Below are 18,446 nucleotides of genomic sequence, written 5' to 3' on the forward strand. Positions count from 1 at the left end.
CAAGGGTAGCTGCCAGTGTTTCGTTCCGAGCGCTCCACCACGGCATCCCTCCCACATCCTTGTCACTGCCGTCCTTCGTTCACTCGATACTTGAGTCTGGGTACGGAGCAGAGACCCAGAGACCAGAGGAAAGGGACCAAAAAAAAAAAAGAAGAATCCACCGGCCGAGGTGTGTGCGTAAGGTACGAATAAACTCGCTCGGTCTGCCGTTTGCCCACGCGACGCTGGACTCTACCCTCACCCACCTCCCCGACAGGGAATGCCATCTAACCCCCAACCCAGGCACCGCAACGCACCGCACACAAAAACGCGACCACGACCGCCTACCATACTTTATTCGTTTGGTTCCCAGGTTTCGTCCTTCGTCTCCTCTACTTACACCTACACCTCTTCCCTCAACCCCCTTCCGTTCTTTCTCACCAACTACTATTCTCTCGTTAAACCCACGACTTGAACATTCGCTTCACCCAATCCCCATCGACAACATTGGGCCCATTACACCGGCCATCTGGACCATCTCGACCAACCCGGTTCCATAGTGAAGCCTCGCTGCCCAGTGCTCGGCATCCTATTCGTCAACGCAAACGACAACACCCCATTCTTTACTCGCCCTGGACAGAGAGTTTCTATACGGAGCTCTCCTACAGATCGAATCATCAACAGTGCTCATGTACACGGCTGGTCAACCGCGTCCCGATCTCACCTCGTCTAGTCATAAACTCTGTGGAATCAAGTCGTCGACACGTCACTTACACCCACCGTCGACTCACACCAGTGACCCAGCCTCATCGGGGCCCAGTCCTCATCGATTCACCAGTCTTTAGTCCTGACAAGCCGTTTGTTCGCCGTCGAGAACAAACAACCGATCCACCGGTCTCTGGCAGACCCATCTGCAACGCCTCAGCCGAACCGGTCTCCGTGTCAGCGGCGTAGGAAACCTCAGCTTCATTTTCCGCTCGTATTCGATTCCCACCCGGCTTTGAAAGCCCCAACTTCACCATGGGCCTGCCTCGAGCTCTTCCCATTGCGGCCGGCGCGCTGGCTCTGATTGCCACCATCACGATTGTCATCATCCACGTCGTCCTCGCCGCTCACATCGCCGATGCGGCGCCTGTCCGCACGTCCTCGATTCTGTCTTCGATTTTGGAAAGCATTCTCTTGGTATTCTTGGGATGGATCTTGTCAACCAACTTGGTTGCCAAGTTCAGGAATTCCTCCAAGCGCTTCATCAGCGCCATGTTTGGTGCGAGTGTCCTCGTCTGCACCATGGCCACTGCTGCGTCGGTAGCCACCATGATCTGCCTGAGCAACGCCACGAGGGACTTGGCGGGTACCGTTCTCGGTGCGACCCAGACGAGCTTCCTCATCGCTTCGTCCGTCGCTCTCGGTCTCTGCTTTGCTTGTCAGCTCATCTTCATTGTCATTCATTTCGTCTTGGCCCGCCTCGTTGCCCGCGACGAGTCAGGCTCCATGCACTCGGACGAGGAGTCCCAGAGATCTCCCAACGTCCACATCAAGTCGGTTCCCTACCACCGTACTTCGCCCACCTTTAACGGCAGGAGCCGGTCCACCTCCATGGGCTCGCAAAGTCCGCCTCAGTCGAGCAGCGGTCATTCCGCCACCGACACACTGAGCTCGTTCCGCTCCTCGTTGTCCAACGTCGTCCGACCCATTTCCTCCCGAACCCGCCTGCTTCCTCTGCGGGAGAAGCGTCGGGCAGAGTCGATTGACTCGAACCACTACCGCTCGCGTTCGAGCAGCGTCAACGAGGATTCGTCCTTTGACTCGTGGGACACGTCTTCGGTCGACATGCAGAGCCGCATGACCGTCCTCGGCACGTCCTCTCCCCCCGGCAGGTTTTTGGAAACGATCCCTGCCAGCCCTACTACCAGCCGCAGTCCCAGCCCTGGAACCCCATTGGATCTGGACCTGGAAGCTCCGCGCACTCGTCGTCGGAGCCGCAGCTACAGCCCCAGCCCCATGGGCAGCCTCCGCAACCCTGAGCCTACCTTTACGCTGCAGACTTCTGCTAGCGAGTGCTCTCTGCGTCGCCCCGAGCCCGCCTTCACCATGCAGGGCTCGGCCAGCGAATCTCACATTCACCCCCTATTCCGGTCTGACTCTCCAGACCCGCCGCCGATGGTGACACCCGGCACGGTCGTCACCGCGGCGCCAGACGCCGGCCGCGTCATCTCGGATCGACACAGCGTCCGCCGCATGCGCAGTGGCAGTCTGCCCGGAGGTCCTAGCCCCCTCAGCCGCACCAGCAGTTATGACAACTTTTTCCCCAACGGCCAGCCGCCCGTGAAAGAAGAGAAGGAGGAGCTCCCATCACCCCAAGAGGAGGACGAAACACTCGGTGAGAGACAGATGACGCCCCCGATCCCGGAGTGGATCCTAACCGCCGGAGCCAGGACGAGCCTGAACGGGTACCAAAGTCGGAAGCTCCGCATCGACGGGGACGCCGAGCAAGAGCAATCATGATGAAGGAGGGATGCACCAACGGCAACAAGAGGTGTGTCCAAGGAGAATACCTGACCCGGCGTGGTCTTCATGAATGTCTAATTGCTATTTTGTCCTCGACGACAACAAGGGAGTACGAACTCGGGCGGTGATACCATATTTGAGGGATTTTATTTTCTTTGTCTAGCGCGGCGTTGTCCTGGGAGGCAGAGTAGGAAAAAAAAGATCCAACATCGAGTGGCCAGAGAAGCCGCCGACAAGCTAGGATAGATGGCTACAGCAGCTGAAAACAATTTAACGAGTAACGAAATTTGGTGTCTTTTTGATGAGTGGTCAACGTTTGGTGAAATGATGCTGATATAGGACGTATCGGAATATGGATGATCCCGCGCCGCGACGCATGGCCTTCCCGTTGCGGACCCGGCCGTGCTATGCACGGACCTCAATGATGGTCCCAGGCGTTCCTGCAAGTATCCAGGAGGGAGAGAGACACTTTATTTGAGCCGGCAGACAGGGCAGCTCAGGCAGTGGCCTGTGATATCATGCGAGAGGAGTACAAGCTTTAGGCCTACGGGTGTGGCCACCTTTGATCAAGTCTTTGTGTGTTGCTCTTCAACGGTCGGTGTCCATTGTCGACGTGGCTAGGAAGCGAAGAACCCCAGGAGTTGGTGCAACACCCCGCTTTCCGTGAGGTCAGGTAGCTGTCACCAAAAATTTCTGCAGACTATGCAGATGACTTGGCTGCTGGGTAGGTATCCGTACATGGGCGAATGAATGGAAGCGCGAGGCAAAGCGAACAGGAAGCTCGAGTGCCATGTTTCCCCAGTGCCTGTCCATCCAATGGCTTTTTGGGGGTGTTCTAGACTACCTGCGTACCTTAGGGCAGGTCTTTCGAAAGGTCGCTCCCCTCATGTCTTTCTTACCTCATCTCGGATGCCTAAGCAAACCACCAGCACAGTTGGTTACCCACGCAGTGCCACAGCACCTTGAGATCAAGTTGCACCGCCACTTGTGTATGTACAAAATAAACAGAGTTTGGCTAGGAGAGAAGCCACCCGATCCAGACAGAGACCGATGCGCTAGGCCGTTGCTGGTGCTCTTGCCTGGCTGACGGTGGTAACCTGGAGTGGAGAGGCCGGCGAGACTACGGAGTACCTTAAGGGCCATTGCTTGTTCACCACCACTGACCACTAACCACCGACCATTATGGACGGGGACGGAGAAAGGACGTGGGAGTTGTGGAAGGTACCTCAGCCAACCAACTAGAACCGCCTGCCCGCCGCCTTCCCCCACTGCGCAGCAACCAAACACTGACTTCAGGTCACCACTCGCCTTCGTCATCTCCATTAATTCTGTACCTTGCCAGTCTTTCCCGCGCACACAACAAAACACCAAGGTGACGGGTTTCTCAATCTTTCACCCACTTGCTACTGCGCATCGATCCCCAGCGCACCCATCCTCCATCACCACTCTCAATCTTCCCTTTATTTTTCCCCATCAAGTCAGCACCCCCAGCTCGTCCCTTGTGATTGCAGCCTTTTTGCTGCCCCGAAGCTAGCCACGATGAAGGTCACATTCAAGGTATGCCCAGCTCCGAGCCTACTCCCCACCACCACCGGAGACATGATGGCCTTGCGCGCCTCACCACAGCTTCAACCTCGAGCTCATACTAACCATTTTGGCTGTTTTCCAGGACTTGAAGCAACAAAAGTTCACGCTTGACGTTGAACCCACTGACCTTGTGCGTCCTCACCCCCACTTCCGCCTCCGAGATGACCCTCCACGGCTGCCTTGCGATGTCCGACCTCGAAAACTGACGAGATAAACAGATCTCGGTTGTCAAGCAGAAGATTGCTGGAGAGAAGGGATGGGACCCCAAGGACCAGAAGCTTATCTATTCTGGTAGGCAACCCCGCCACCTGGAGGAAGGCGATGGCTCTGGCTGATAGCTACACTAGGCAAGATCCTCAAGGACGACGACACGGTCGAGTCCTACAAGATTGAGGAGAAGGGCTTCGTCGTCTGCATGGTCAACAAGGTCCGTAGCTTCGACGACGATACCCGCGCCTGCTCGAGTCTACCCTGCTGACGATCCAACAGCCCAAGGCACCCAAGCCCGCTCCCGCCGCCGAGTCCTCGTCTGCGCCCGCCGTCCCCGCCACGCCCGCTCAGCGTGTCGCCGCCACGCCAGCTGCTCCTCCCGCTCCCGCTGCCCAGGCTGCTGCCCCGGCCGCGGCTCCCGCTACGCCGACTCCGGCTGCTAGATCTACCGGTGGCGATGCCGGCAACAACGACCCTTCAATGGCCATGGGCGCTCAGCGCCAGGAGGTGATTGCCAACATGGAGGCCATGGGTTTCGAGCGCGCCCAGATCGACGCCGCCATGCGTGCCGCCTTTTACAACCCCGACAGAGCCGTCGAGTACCTGCTCAGCGTGAGACCCGATACCTCGAGGACTTGGTTCGCCGGACGCTGACAATGACTAGGGCATCCCCGAAGACGTCCAGGAGGAGCAAGCACAGCGACAGGCCGCTGCCGCGGCACCCGCCCAGCCTTCCGGTGGTGCGCCGGCCGGTGGTGATGACGGCAACGTCAACCTCTTCGATCTCGCTGCCCAGTCGCGTGGTGGAGGTGGCGGCGGCGGTGGTGGACGTGGCGCCTCCGCCGGCAACACCCAGGCCGCCGCCGCTGCTGCTGCCGCTGCCGCCGCCCAGGGTGGCTTCGGCAATCTGGACTTCCTCAGAAACAACGCCCAATTCCAGCAGCTCCGCCAGGTTGTCCAGCAACAGCCGCAGATGCTGGAGCCTATTCTTCAGCAGCTCGGTGCCGGCAATCCCCAGCTTGCGCAGCTCATCGCCAACAACCCCGACCAGTTCCTGCAGCTTCTCGGCGAGGAGGTTGACGACGACGTGCCTCTACCCCCCGGTGCGCAGGCCATTCAGGTCACCGAGGAGGAGCGCGACGCCATTGAGCGGGTGGGTGTCTCTTGACATTGTATGGAGATTACGATGCTGACTACTTTAGTTATGCCGACTCGGCTTCGACCGCGATGCTGCCATCCAGGCCTACTTTGCCTGCGACAAGAACGAGGAGCTTGCCGCAAACTTCCTCTTCGATCAGCCCGATGACGACGATGCGCCCCAGAACTAAGCCCGACTCGCAACGACCGCATGACGACACAATCTATGACAGAAACGCAGGGCTCAGGAATTACCGGACGGGGTTGGCTCGACGACGTTGACGTGAGGAAAAGACCTCAGGATACCTGGTCCGGAAGGGCGGTATCCCCATCAGCAAGGCGGGCAAGTGGCCGCGTGGAAGTAAATGATGCAATTCTTTTTTCGGTAGAGCTGGCGTGGAGGCAAGCAGTCTGAGGAAAATATGCGTGAAATGATCTGAACGCATACGGAGGTCGCAAGCTACTCGCGGTTACAACTGCTCATGCTTGTGTTTGACCAGGATTGTTCCTGTTCTGGCTTGGGAGAGAGCGTGGCGTCAGTCCTAGGTAGCCAGGCCGGGTAGCACCGGGTAATTCAACTCTTCAGTGCCATATTTCGGTCTGTGGCGCATTTGATCATGTGAGTGAGGCCAAAGTGAATTGGCCTCAGGGCGGCTCCAGGGGTAGTCCAAGGGCCCTCTAGCATTTGGCCTCACGTCAGAAGGCACTACAAAAGAACGCCTACAGCTCGCCTTTCCATGGGCGAGTTCCTGTTTCTCCTGTATACTTACCTGCCTGACGACTTCCGGAGATCAAGAGCACCGGGTCGTGGAGGAGGGGGACCTGCATTGCACACACACTTCTGCTGACCCGCAGTAGAGTGAGTACCGCGGTCGTGCCCCTCGCCGTGTGGGGCTCCTTTGCGGGAACCGTACCAGGTTTAATTTTTGATTTTATTGTTTTTGACGTTTCTTCACGTCTGCACACACTGTTGCTGTCTTTTCTCTTTTCGTTGAGGCTGTTGCCTTGGGCGGCGGTATGAGGAAGAAGGGTGTGTATGTGGTTTGGTGTTGTTAATTTTGATGGGGGAGAGGTGGGGGTCGTTTACGATGGGGTTGAGTTTGTCGTGGATAGGTGGTCACAGATGCAGTCTGGGTGGTATTGTATCATAGAACGAACAGGATACTTGTCAGAGTTCTATAAAATGATTTGAATTTTTTGGAATGTGCTTCCAAGACGACGATGTCTCGGTTCCCTAGCCGTTCCTTTCGCCCTAATTCCCGAGTTCCCTTCGCTGCGATAATAAAAAGAACCACTGAGATACCAAACGCCGCCTCATTGCCCATAGGGCCCCTGGTGTAATAGTAAGAAAAAAAGGGTATCTGTCTGGTAGGACCGGGGGAAGCCAGCCGTCCGCCCTGCCGTGAACCTTGGCCCCCCGGCCCCCGGTGCGTGATGTGTACACCTCCGTGTGCTCAGTGAATAATCTCGCCGCGCATGTTGTACTCCACAGCCTTCTTCTTCGTCTTGCCCGCGCCCCTCTTCTTGCGTCCCGCGTCGGGGTCCATGTTGGTCTCGTCAATGGTGATCATGCCGTCCGCGTCGACCGTGATCTGGGGACCGACGTTGGCCTGCTGCCTCTTGGGCTTGGCGCCGCCGCCGCCAGCAGCACCCGCTGTAGAAGCCTCGCCTCCAACATCGCCTCCGCCCTCTTGCTTGTCCTGCAGCGAAGCGAGGTTCCTGGCATTGATGGCGTCCTTGGCCGCCTTGATCTTGGCCTGCTCGGCGTCGAACTCGGCCTGCTGCGCGCGCTGCGCCGCCATGATGGCCTCGACGGGCTCGTACTCGGCCTTGGTCCACGTCTTGTACTCCTCCAGGTCGATCTGCAGCTCCTTCTTGCCGACGAGGATGGCGTCGATGCGCGCGGGCCGGTGGCGCTCCTCGCGGTTGAACTTCATCTTGACGTGCCGCCGGTTCTTGCCGGGGAACATGCCGCTGATCATCTGGAAGTCGGTGCCGAACATGCGCAGCCCGCGGTAGAACAGCTCCGTCTCCTCCTCGTTCCACACGTTGGGGCCCTTGAGCTTGGAGCCCGTGCGGTAGCTGTTCTGCGTCGTCAGCGTCGTGAAGTCGTTTTCTTCAATCTCGAGCATGTCCTCGCCCTCGGCGGCCGCGGCGGCGATGGCGTGTCGGTCGAGGCTGAGGGAGTTTTGGTCCACCACAATCTGTCCGTCAATGATTTGGAACTGGGGGCCGGTGGAGGCCATGCTGGTCGGTTTTGGCGGTGGAGGGGCCGCCGGCGTGGGCTTGTCGCTCGTCGGTGCCGGAGTCCCGCTCTCCGAAGCCACGTCCTCCGAGCCGTTCCTCTTGGCCTTGAGTCTCTCTCTGGACTTTGCCTGCTTCTCGCGGTGGCGCTGAAGGAGCTCGTCGTGTCTGCTGAACTTCTTACCGATGCGCAAGTCTCGTGTCAAATCGCCCATGGTCAGCGTGGTGAGGTCGGCCTCCTGGTCCTCCGCATCTTCTGGCGTCACCGAGCGGGCTTGCCGAGGCCGTGCTGGCTTGTTGGCAGTAGTAGCGGCATCCGTTTCTCCTTCTTCCGTGGTCTTCTTCTTTCTCGGCCGAGGCGGTCGTTTCGGCGCGGCTTCCCCGTCTGCCGGCTGCTTTCGTTGTCTTTTGGGTTTGGGCGCCGCAGCACCGTCTTCGCCCTCCTCGGCAGTCTCGCTCGTCTGGGTTGCTCGTTTTCGAGGTCGCTTGGCAGGTGCCTTCTTGGCGGTAGTCGTTGATGTGTCGTCTGTTGCCGCTGTCTGCGCCGCGTCCTCTGTTGAAGGCACTACGTCGGCCGAGGGAGCAGTGGCGGGCGGAGTCTGGAGTTGGGCTGGTGTCGATGCCTCGCTGACGATAGCCTCTGCAGCAGGAGCGGGCGTCGCGGACGGTGGCTGCGGACGACTTTGTGTTGGCGGCTCTGTGGACTGATCTGCTCCAGCTGATTCCACTGTGGAAGCAGGTTTCGCAGAGGATTCGCTCGTCGTGGGTTGTGTCTGGGGCGTGGCAGCCTTCGTCGTTCTCGGCTCGGTCGATGGCGGGGTACTCGTAGGCACGTCTCTGGGCGTATCTCTCGAATCGGCTCGTTTCTCGGCGGTCGATGGCGCTGTTTTCTCGGTAGGTTCGCTCGAGCTACCCTCTGCTGCGGGCGCAATTGCGGCGGCAGTCGTCGACGGGGCTCTCGATGGCTGCGGTGCTGCTGCTCCTGCTCCAGGCGCTCGAGGACGGGCCATGGGCATTTTTGGCTTGAAAGCCATGCCGGCCTTTTTCTTGAACATGGAACTCATGATGGCGATTGTGTCTAGTCTTTTTCTCTTTTTTATCGGCGCGGTAATATCCTCATGATCGGGGCTGAGGTTGAAAGTTGGATCTGGTGGATTGTCACTTTGCGAGCCAGACTTTTTGCCAACCGCGGCGGGACAGTGACTGAAGTGGGTGGGATGCAGAGAAAAAGTGCTTCTGATAAGTAGATGCGGGACCCGACAATTAGCCGGTACGTGCGCTGTGCAGTACAGCGCGCGGGGCGCCTTACTGGTTGATAAGACCATGGATGGCCAGCGCAGCGCTAGTCCCGTTTGGGGAGTGGACCGGCTGGCTTGATTTGAACGTGAAGCGTCGGCGTTCAACCTCGAAAATTCAACCTCCTTGTCCCAAGTATTCCTCATCCATCATCCGCGCCGAATCAGCACAGCACGACTCTGTCGACCCTCGCATGGCTCGGATCAATCCCTAAGCACGTTGAGCTGTCCCACGCAGCGCATTTTATCGCCCTTGCCCGACCCTCGGACGCATACACCGTCTCTGCATCCTCCTACCTTTCTCATGCCTGTAGCGACCTCAGCCCCGACTGCCTCTCCGCGTCCGTCCACCTTGGCCAAGATGGAGGACAGGAAGAGACCCCCCATCAGCACCGCCGAGGACCTCGCTCCTCCGAGCAAGCGACATCAATCCGTCAATGGAAGCAAGTCCAAGGGCGATAGTGGCGACCACGCCGAGGAACACTGGATCGAGGTAAGTGTCACGAGACACGTATTCCCCAACACATCAAGTTTTCTCAACAATCAATGGGCCCCTACGCGATTCCCTTGTGCCATCAATGGCGACGCGACATCTCGATCATCGACTGCCCCCAGCCACGCTCAACACTGGCGGACCACGATCGACTGGCCTGGAATGGCCTTTCGATCCGCCGTCGAGGGCGACGAGGCTGCCTGACGGTTCTCCGTCTCCCTGTCCACGCATCCGACCATCCCACACGCTTTTCATCGCCTGGTGCGAAAAGAATACATGGAGAGGGCGCGAGCTGATGATGAGTTCAGAACTACCAAAAGGGCGCCATTTACCGGCAACTTTTAGAAACAAAAAGGGAAAAGCAAGAGTTTGAGTCACGCGTCGAGCAATTGCAAAAGAATATTGTGTATCGCGAGGATCATATCCGCATCATTGAAGTATGGTGGAAGCAGGTCAGTCTGATTGATCCCTTGACTCGGTCGCATGGCTGACCCCCTCACTAGGTTCTAGAGGAGATGGAGCAGCTCGTGGACCCTGCAACACCACCCTCCGGCCCAACAAGTGAGTGCCCTTGTCGCATCCAACCTCGCCATGAGACTGACAGTCCAGACCCTCCGTACATTACCAGCACGCACTTTAAAGATAACGACGAGTTCCAAAGGCATCTTGATGAGACAGCCTCTGATATTAAGAAGCGAGCCGAAGCTGTGCTCAATCGCATCGCAAACGCCAGGGGAGAAATTACGCCAAATATTGCTGACCTTGAGACTCGCGTCAACAGCCTGCTTGCGCAGCAAAAGGATTATCTGGTCAAGTTGGACCGTGCACAGCAAGAGAACGAGCAGCTATCAGAAGACCTCAACAAGGCCAGCCTTCGCTTCTTCAAGGCCGAAAAGCGCATGGACAGATTGAAGAGCGCGCAGGTCCAGAAGCTCGAGCAGCAGTTCATCGCCAGCGCCAAGCCGACAATCGCAACAGGGGAGAACGGACAGGATGCCGCCGAGGCAAACGGTAACGCTGCCGAGGCACTGCTCAAGTTTGAGGAGGCGTCGGCGGTCGTCAACAAGCAGAAGGAGCAGCTGGAATCTGCACAAGCCGATATCAAGACCCTGCAGGAGGAGAATTCGGCGCTAAAGGCACGACGCGAAGGCCTCACCGACGAAGATTTCATCCGGACCGACGTGTTCAAGCAGTTCAAGAACCAGAACGAAGACTTGATCAAGCGCGTCAACCACCTGGAGGCCACGAACAAGCAGTTGCGAGAAGAGGCCGAAAAGCTGCACTCGGAGCGGACGGCCTTCCGGACCAAGCTCCACGACGAGGCGCAGACGATAACATCGGACCTGGAGCGCCAAGTCGAGGAGCGCGACGCAGACCTCACACGAATCCGCGCCGCCCGGGACGAGTGGTACGCCAAGGCCAACATGCTGGAAACCCGAGAAAAGGAGGAGAAGCAGGCGCTGCAGCATCTCAAGGAGCTCACGGGTGCCCAGGAGGACCGAATTGCATCCTTGGAATTGGAGCTGCAGCGTCTGAAGCCCGAAGACCAGCCGATGGCGGACCCCGACCCCGAATTGGAGAGCATGCCCGCAGATGAACTTATTTCAAAGTACAAGAAGCTGCAGCAAGATTTCGAGTCCATCAACAAGGAGTTGCCCGCTCTCCAGCAGGCGTACAAGCGATCGATGGGTCTCGCACAAAAGAAGGTGATGGAGTACACGGTTCTCGAGGACCGGGCAGCGGCCGCACTCGCCGAGAAGCAAAAGGTCGACCAAAAGTACTTTGCAGTGAAGAAGGATGCGGACATGAGAGACCGCGAACTTGGCGTGCTCCGAAGCCAGAACCGCAAGAGTTCCGAGATTGTTGCGCAGCTCAAGGAGGTGGAGGCGCAAAACCGGATACTGATTAGCAACCTGGAGAAGCAGCTCTCGGACCTGAAGCAGGCCAACGCGGCAATGGCTGCAGAGCACAAGAAGATGGAGTCGAGCAGTTCCGACGCGGCACGCCGGGTCGATTCCTACAAGAACCAGATTGGCGAGTTGACCAGCTTGGTCAAGTCGCGCGACGCCGCCATGGCTGCGGCCAGGGAGCGCACCACAACCCAGGAGGCGGACGTTGAGCGCCTCAAAGTCCGCGCCGACATGATGCAAAAGGAAAAGGACGAATGGAAACGCAAGGCGTTGAGCAACTCGTCGGAAGAAGAAGAGATGCTCAGAGTGAGTCCCCCATAACGCCCAAGGTAGAACGAAAGCTAATTGTGAGCAGACCTTTGCACTCTGCACAGTGTGTCGGAACAACTTCAAAGATACGGCCTTGAAGACGTGCGGGCATCTTTTCTGTCACCAGTGCGTAGACGACCGGATCAGCAACCGAATGCGCAAGTGCCCCAACTGCTCGAGGGCCTTTGACCGGCTGGACGTCATGTCTGTTCACCACTAGCCGCTGCTGTGCGGCTTACTACCCGACTCGGCTCACGTGTCGGCTGCTGTTTTAATATGCTTCAGAGACGTTTGCGCAGCTTGGAGTTTGCTTCCGTGGCAGGGGATTTCATGGTATGATACCTTTAAGACGCTCGCGATTGGAAATGATGGATCGTTGTATTTTTACGTGTATGGAAGACGGCCTGGACCTCGGAAAATGTACATAATGTCGTGTCCCCCACCTCCCCTTTGGGGCTGATCACAAACTAGTTATTGAAGGAGGCGGGCCAGAGGAGCATGTACGAGACCACGTGGAGGACAGGATAGACCTAGAGTCGAGCTGGCTCACATGACGTTCAAATTACTCTATGCCTACTTTCAAGTGTACTATCTCCTGCTGGTCGACCCAAATCCGGTGCTTTCATGACGGGTCGAGCTTGAGGAGGAGCTGGTTGACCTCGACGGGCCAGCCCCGTAGGAACCGGAACCGCTGGTCGTGTCACCGCCCCATCCCGAGCCGTAGTTTTGCTGGTTCCGCGCGCTGTTTCTGCCCTGGTAGTAACCCGCGCCGTAGCCCGCGGCTCCGCCAGCCCCCGCGCCAGTCCAGAAGCCAGGGCGCCATCCCTGCTGGTTGCTTGAGCTGGAGGGTTTTGTGCCTGGGTAAGGCGGGGGAGGATCGTCGTCTTGACCGAAGCCGGGGTTCCATCCGCCTCCGCCACCTCCTCCGGGCCCACCACCGCCGCCTCCACGGCGCCGACCGGTTCCACCAGCCCTTCGATTTTGAGTGCCGGCCACGCACGCCGAGTAGAGAATCCAAGCCAGGACGGCGAAGAAGATAACGCCAAAGACATAGGCTCCCCAGTCCGTCCCTTCGTCATCGTCACCACGGCCGCCACCGCCACCGCCACGTCCCTTGCCCAGATTCGGATACCGCCTCTCGCCCTTGTCCGTGAGAGCGAGGCGGTACTCGACGCCGCAGCTGCCGCGGAGGACGTATGGGTCGTCGGCGTTGGCGTAGCCTTCGCACACGACGTCCGTGGACCCGAGCTTGAGCTCCTCGGGCAGGGAGGCGGCGCAGGACCACTGGATGTCTTCGGGGCCGTAGCCGGCGCCGTTGTTGGTGCAGCGCATGACGTCGATGGCGTGGAGGTTGCAGAGGGACGGGTGGGAGAGGCACTTGAGCTGGGGCGCGGCGGGGACGCGGCGGTGGGTTGTCGTTGCGCCGCCGCCGCGGAGGGTGAGGGATTGGACTTTGGAGAGGAGGATTGCGTCTTTGGAGGGGGGTTTGGCGGCGGCGGCGGCGAGGCCTGCCATGCTTATGATGAAAGGGTGTGAGAGATGCATTTTTTTTTGTGAGTGATGTGAGATATGGAGTGTTGGTGTTGATGGTGTTGCTTGTTGTAATGTGACGTCGCTTTCGAGTTTGTCCCGCGTGGTGGCGGGTTGCGTGGTTCGCCGCGATGGGAGGTAGGCAGACAACTTCGCGGTAGCCCTGGTGGTGATGAGAAGGTTCGGCTATAAGCGAGTAAAGACTGATGTCTGGGTTTGTTAATAAAACCAGGCAGCAAGGTTTATCTCCGAAAAGGACAGGTATGAGGTGAGGCTCAAGTGACCCTCACTGGACCGCCAAGTGACGGTGGCAGCGGTGATGTGGGATTGGGTGCTTTTCGGTGAAGAGGGTGGCGCAGCAGTGGCGAGTGTGTATTGTGGCGCTCTCACAGACCTTTTTGCCTCTCAATCACGTGTCCAATCTACCTTGGTCTAATCATTCTCCACCTTTTGTGTCCTGGGTCAAGTTGATGCGTCCGAGCTCTTTTTTTTTTGGGACTTCCCCATCTCGCAGAAGGAAAAAGAAGAAAAAGCTTGGCAGGCATCGTCGTGCATCGCCAAGACGGGTGACACAGTCTTTTTTTTTCTCCTTCGGGTAAATTGATTAGCACGACTTACTTTTGGAGGTACGCCGCGAGAGCATAGCACTCAGTCAGAGACAAACTTTCAAAGTTTATTACTACGTACAAACATTTACATCTCCCTCCAGGGTCGGTGCTTGTCCATGGTTCTACACACCTTTGCTGACTTCGAACCAGAGCCTGGAGGCTCATTTTGCATGATGGCGACTAGCGAATCTCCGACCAAGGGAAGTTAATCTCATTTTACAGTATCACTGCTCACCGTGATAGGCTGGCACGCTTGGGCTTGTGGATATTAAGCTGCTAGATACGGCCCCACATGCTTCTGGTTTCTACAAATACACTACGGATACTTTAGTATGAAGCATACGGGCAGATCAGCATGAAGCTCGCTCTGCGGGCGAGGGGGCAGCAAAGATACCACCAATTCCACGTTAAGGCAGATCTCGCAGTATCAAGGACAGACATCCTTTTCTACAAGACGGATCTCGCATCGTAGAGACGCGTCGTTCCAATATAAGAAAAAAGGGGAACCTACGGATTCACCTGAGTCAATGCCGCTCTGCCCCAGAGCTCCCCACAGCTACTCCGTACTCCATACAATCAGTCCGCCAGTGAAACGACCAGAACCAGACCAAGGTCCCGACATGGATACCGTCTCGCGTTCGGCTCGGTTTCGGGCGCCAAGCGCAGCTCAGCTCGTCTTTTTCATCGTGTCCCAGATACATGCGATTCCTACCAAGCATCGCCTGTCTAGACGGTGCCGTCAAACGACGACCGGTGGGAACGCGTCAGCCGCACCTTTGGAACATGGAAATCCTCTCGGCATTTAAATTTGGTCCATCAAGACAAGGAAGCTTTTGATTGATGTTCAGATCAGATAATGCAGGTCCGACTATTTCCACTACCCGTTACTTCTTTTCTTTTCAGGCTCCAACATATGCATAGCGAAAAGGGACGGGGGGCCGTGCTCTGGTACATTTCCCCCTCCTGCCTCGTTGGGCCTCCGCAGAGCCTTTCTTTGGCCTGTGGACGTCCCGCCTGTTTGGACGTGGTCCGAGGCTGATGTTGGGGTTCGTCATACGGGCATTCGACTTCGGTCCAGCTCTGCTACTATGAACCCATTCTTGCACCCGCATCTCAACGGTTTTCTAGGTATGGCATGATCAAGGGGACCGACAAGGACAGCTCCGACTACACCAGAAACAAGAGCCTTCGGTCGTGTGCGATAGACTTCGAGCGGCGCCTGGATCTCGCCAACTCGGCACCGACGACGGCGATCCATCGGCAAGAGACTCTGGAGCTGCGAGCGCTGACCCATGGTTTTCCGTGTCAAATGCCAACACCTTGCGCGCTTCGGATGCCACAAGGTTCGTGTGTTCAGGCAGGTTCACCTCTGCGTCCGTTGCTTGGAAAAAGGTTGACCTGTGAAGACATATGCACACCGGATGAATCACCATGCAACCTACCAGGACCACCCTTGATCAGCACCCCCAACTTACAAAAATCCAAGCATTGCAAAGCTGCTGAACATATTGAGTACCTCGCCATGTCTAATCGGATTCTGTCCAGCATGCAGCAGGCGCGTCTTGCCCTGCTCAAGAAGATTTACAAACCAGCCGCCCACTTGCAGAAAGGATCCATCGAGTACGAAAGGCTGGCGCGCTCCGGACGAGTATGGGAAGATTATTTTATGCCCGGCAACAGCCTCAAGATGGGCTACGTCGATGTGCAGCGGAGAATGACTGGTCTGCTGGATGAAATCGATCACCTCAGAGGGAGACTGCCAGTAATGGACCTGGGGAAAACCCTGGTTGCCGAGTACGCCCAGCAGTCCGTAATGATTGAAAACAACCCTCTTTCAGTGACAGACGCGATCCGCATTTCCGACCGCCTGCGAGGTGGCCTTGAACAAGTTGACCTGGCCTCCACGCCCAGCAGCGAGCTTGCCAGACTTGTGACGGCGTGGACTACTCCAAGAGGCGCAGATATCACCGAGTCGGCTACGAATGAGCTGCAGAACCACATCATCGCATCGCAATGGATCGCAGAGAACGCGGCGGCCAAGGCTGGTACGGCGGGACTATGCGAAGCTGAAGTACGAGACCTCGCCGTAGTGTCCGTCGTCAACACAGACTCCGAGTCGGCCTATGACACCTGGAGAACAGACTCAAAAAAGGCTGGCGGCAACTTGGTATGGGGATCGAGAGTCCCGCTGGGAGAGTACCGTAATCTACCCATCAGCGTTCGCAGCAATCGTCTTAAAATCTTTCCGTACCCGCAAGAGGTCCCGGCCTGCATGGAGAGGTTCTTTCAATGGCGAGACCTGCAACATCGAGAAAAGGCGCTGCACCCGCTGATCCTGGCTTGTCAGATGACGGCCTACTTTGTTCTCGTTCATCCGTTTCCCGATGGCAACGGGCGTACCAGTCGCATGGTCAAGCAGGATTACCTGGCGCGTCAGGGCTACGTTCCCGTCGTCATCCGGAACTTACAGCGGGAAGACTACCTGCGGATGATCGACGGCGCCAGCCAAGGCAAACCGGAGGAATTCGTAACAGCGGTGCTTGAGGCTCAACTGGCCGTGTTGCACCAGGCTTCCGCGCGCCTCAAGATGTAGATGGCACACGTGTCACTGCCACTCCACGTTTGATCCGTCCCGGGGTTGCGGTACGTCTTTGGAAGTCATCCGGTCAGGGTAGGGCTCGGAGAATTTGGCGGTGTCTTGTGGCGTCCCGGGAGACCGACGATTGCTGACCGCCGTGGGATAGTGGGTTGTTGAAACAAGCGACGGCTCGCATCTGCTAAGAGAATGCGAGCAAATACGGCCTGGCTGGCCGATCGGGGGACGGCGCCAAAATACCCGCCGTACGGGACAGAGTAGCTGTGCTACGGCCGCGATTTAGTTTAGCGTGAGGCCCCCATCACTAGTACAGTAGCTACGGCGGCGACAATGCACTCCGCGATCCGACTGGCATTGTCTGTCGTCCAGGTACCTAGTTTGCCTAGTAATCAATCACCATCTCCAATCGACCATATCCGAGCCCGCGTATTCAAACGTTACGCGTGCCTTTGTGGTGGCATGAGACCTCGATCAATGACAGCATCTGCGTTCTGTCCAAGGCTCACCCCTGTTGGTGTGAGCGTGAGAGAGCTGCGGGGACCCTTCAAAGTCTGAAATCCAGCAGCTCGTCTAAACCAACAGGTGTTTGAGACGACCTGTTCCATAGGAGACGGCGGCAGTACACCGCTCCTAAGAGTGAGGGAACTTTGAGCCGAGTCCAGATCGTCCCGTCCACAACTCTGGAAGACGACCCATTGGCCGAAGCGTAATCCTGGCAGCCATCACGAATCGCAGTTCAAACTCTGTACCTTTTAGATTGTAAGCACTTGCACTTCGTATCTCGTTCTCAACGACATCGGCGCCCATGGCAGAGTAATGAAGCGTCGTAATCGTCCAGCCGCCGGAACGAAAGAGCCCGGCACGGATACCCGACCCCCAGGGCCAAGGACCGTTTACGGTTTATCCGCTGGGCCCCCTATTGAATCGCTCGCACTCCCCTCCGCAGACCCATAGGATCGGGGCCCGAGGGGACGTTATCGCCGGCGCCTCAAGACTGGTCCGGACATAGGTGGGATAGGGACCCGGCCCGCCATGCCCTTGTCACCGTCAGACGGGCGAAAGATGAGAGAGATTACTATTGTCATCAAAGTAAGGATACTCCGTAGTGTATCGGTAGATTGTTCGTTGGGTGCGCGTGTGCTTATGGCGGGGTATACTCGCTGTAACACGTAGCGACACCCCTCCAAGCTGAAAGAGCAGCAGCAAGGGATGGGTACGCCGTAATGTTCTGGAAGCTGTCCAAGGAACCGTGGATAGGAAATGAAATGGATCGGAATTCGGACTGCTGAAGAAACCCGAGGGAGGGGCAAAGCCGCAGAATAGTATTGCTGGCGGGGGGGAAGCGTAGCGGCGTAGGTCGTTAAGCGAGGCGCTGGGCTGGGTATTACCACGCCGGCTGACTCGACCGGGGGCGGCAGCGAGACACGGGCCTGACTTGGACTACGGTGAGACAGAACGGGTTAGGACGGGTACGAAGTACGCCGTCGCATGTACCTGCTCGCCAGTGCTTACCTCAACAGCAGCTCCCTACCATTGTTTTTGGCTGGTGGATGATCCGAACATGACGTGCAGGTCGGAAGCCCAATGCACGGCTTCTCCGAGACTGTGTTCATTCTCGATTGCTGGACCGGCGTGCTGGGATTGTTTGTCGACACGGTCGAGTGTACGGACGAAACATGATCGGTTGCTGGTAGGAAGCGTTGGGGCCCGGTAAAAGCTGAGTTTTGACTTTGGTCCATTACACGTATATCTCGAGGCGTATCGGGGACGTGGATGAAGCGAGATACGAAGGATTAATCGTAATCATTCGAGTCTGAAGAAAGGAACTTTGGAAGGTGAGGAGGAGGTCCACAAAACGGTAGCGTCGATTCACAAGACGACGCAGTGCTTGCCTGTTTCTGCGTCTGACTAAGGTGCGTGCATGTACTTTGTACCTTGTACCTGCCTCCCGTCTCCAAGGCTCTTTCCCCAGAATATCTCGCGGAAGGCGGCCTGGGCAAAAGTATACCAAGACAGGAAAGAAGGAGCGGAGAAGGGGAA

General features: G+C 57.4%; 6 protein-coding genes across 6 annotated transcripts; 4 read left to right on the plus strand and 2 right to left on the minus strand.

Annotated features, from left to right (window-relative positions):
- Nucleotides 1-999: 999 nt before the first annotated feature.
- HER10_EVM0008936 (uncharacterized protein) lies at nt 1,000-2,769 on the plus strand (the record flags this gene model as incomplete). Its single annotated transcript, XM_035478441.1, has 2 exons — nt 1,000-1,775; nt 1,818-2,769. 2 exons carry the CDS (start codon nt 1,000-1,002, stop codon nt 2,482-2,484), a joined length of 1,443 nt encoding a protein of 480 aa, XP_035336342.1. The 3' UTR covers nt 2,485-2,769.
- A 980-nt stretch (nt 2,770-3,749) lies between these two features.
- HER10_EVM0007728 (UV excision repair protein Rad23) lies at nt 3,750-6,011 on the plus strand. The gene is made up of 7 exons (XM_035477273.1): nt 3,750-4,044; nt 4,157-4,204; nt 4,293-4,365; nt 4,422-4,501; nt 4,564-4,896; nt 4,949-5,437; nt 5,487-6,011. The coding sequence occupies exons 1-7, from the start codon at nt 4,027-4,029 to the stop codon at nt 5,610-5,612; spliced, it is 1,167 nt and encodes a 388-aa protein (XP_035336242.1). The 5' UTR covers nt 3,750-4,026; the 3' UTR covers nt 5,613-6,011.
- Nucleotides 6,012-6,671: 660 nt separating this feature from the next.
- HER10_EVM0001517 (myb-like DNA-binding domain-containing protein) lies at nt 6,672-8,855 on the minus strand. The gene has a single exon (XM_035471262.1). It carries the CDS (start codon nt 8,727-8,729, stop codon nt 6,876-6,878), a length of 1,854 nt encoding a protein of 617 aa, XP_035335657.1. The 5' UTR covers nt 8,730-8,855; the 3' UTR covers nt 6,672-6,875.
- Nucleotides 8,856-9,093: 238 nt separating this feature from the next.
- Nucleotides 9,094-13,572, plus strand: HER10_EVM0007818 (BRE1 E3 ubiquitin ligase). Its single transcript, XM_035477362.1, has 5 exons — nt 9,094-9,453; nt 9,762-9,905; nt 9,957-10,014; nt 10,063-11,669; nt 11,719-13,572. The coding sequence occupies exons 1-5, from the start codon at nt 9,265-9,267 to the stop codon at nt 11,890-11,892; spliced, it is 2,172 nt and encodes a 723-aa protein (XP_035336251.1). The 5' UTR covers nt 9,094-9,264; the 3' UTR covers nt 11,893-13,572.
- On the minus strand, nt 12,261-13,217 carry HER10_EVM0009801 (uncharacterized protein; the record flags this gene model as incomplete). The annotated part of the gene is made up of 1 exon (XM_035479274.1): nt 12,261-13,217. The coding sequence occupies one exon, from the start codon at nt 13,215-13,217 to the stop codon at nt 12,261-12,263; it is 957 nt and encodes a 318-aa protein (XP_035336427.1).
- A 1,760-nt stretch (nt 13,573-15,332) lies between the features above and the next one.
- HER10_EVM0012844 (fic/DOC family protein) lies at nt 15,333-16,403 on the plus strand (the record flags this gene model as incomplete). The annotated part of the gene is made up of 2 exons (XM_035482225.1): nt 15,333-15,992; nt 16,071-16,403. 2 exons carry the CDS (start codon nt 15,333-15,335, stop codon nt 16,401-16,403), a joined length of 993 nt encoding a protein of 330 aa, XP_035336703.1.
- Nucleotides 16,404-18,446: the final 2,043 nt, after the last annotated feature.

Source organism: Colletotrichum scovillei, assembly GCF_011075155.1.
Source record: "Colletotrichum scovillei strain TJNH1 chromosome Unknown Contig00003, whole genome shotgun sequence".
Lineage (NCBI taxonomy): Eukaryota > Fungi > Ascomycota > Sordariomycetes > Glomerellales > Glomerellaceae > Colletotrichum > Colletotrichum scovillei.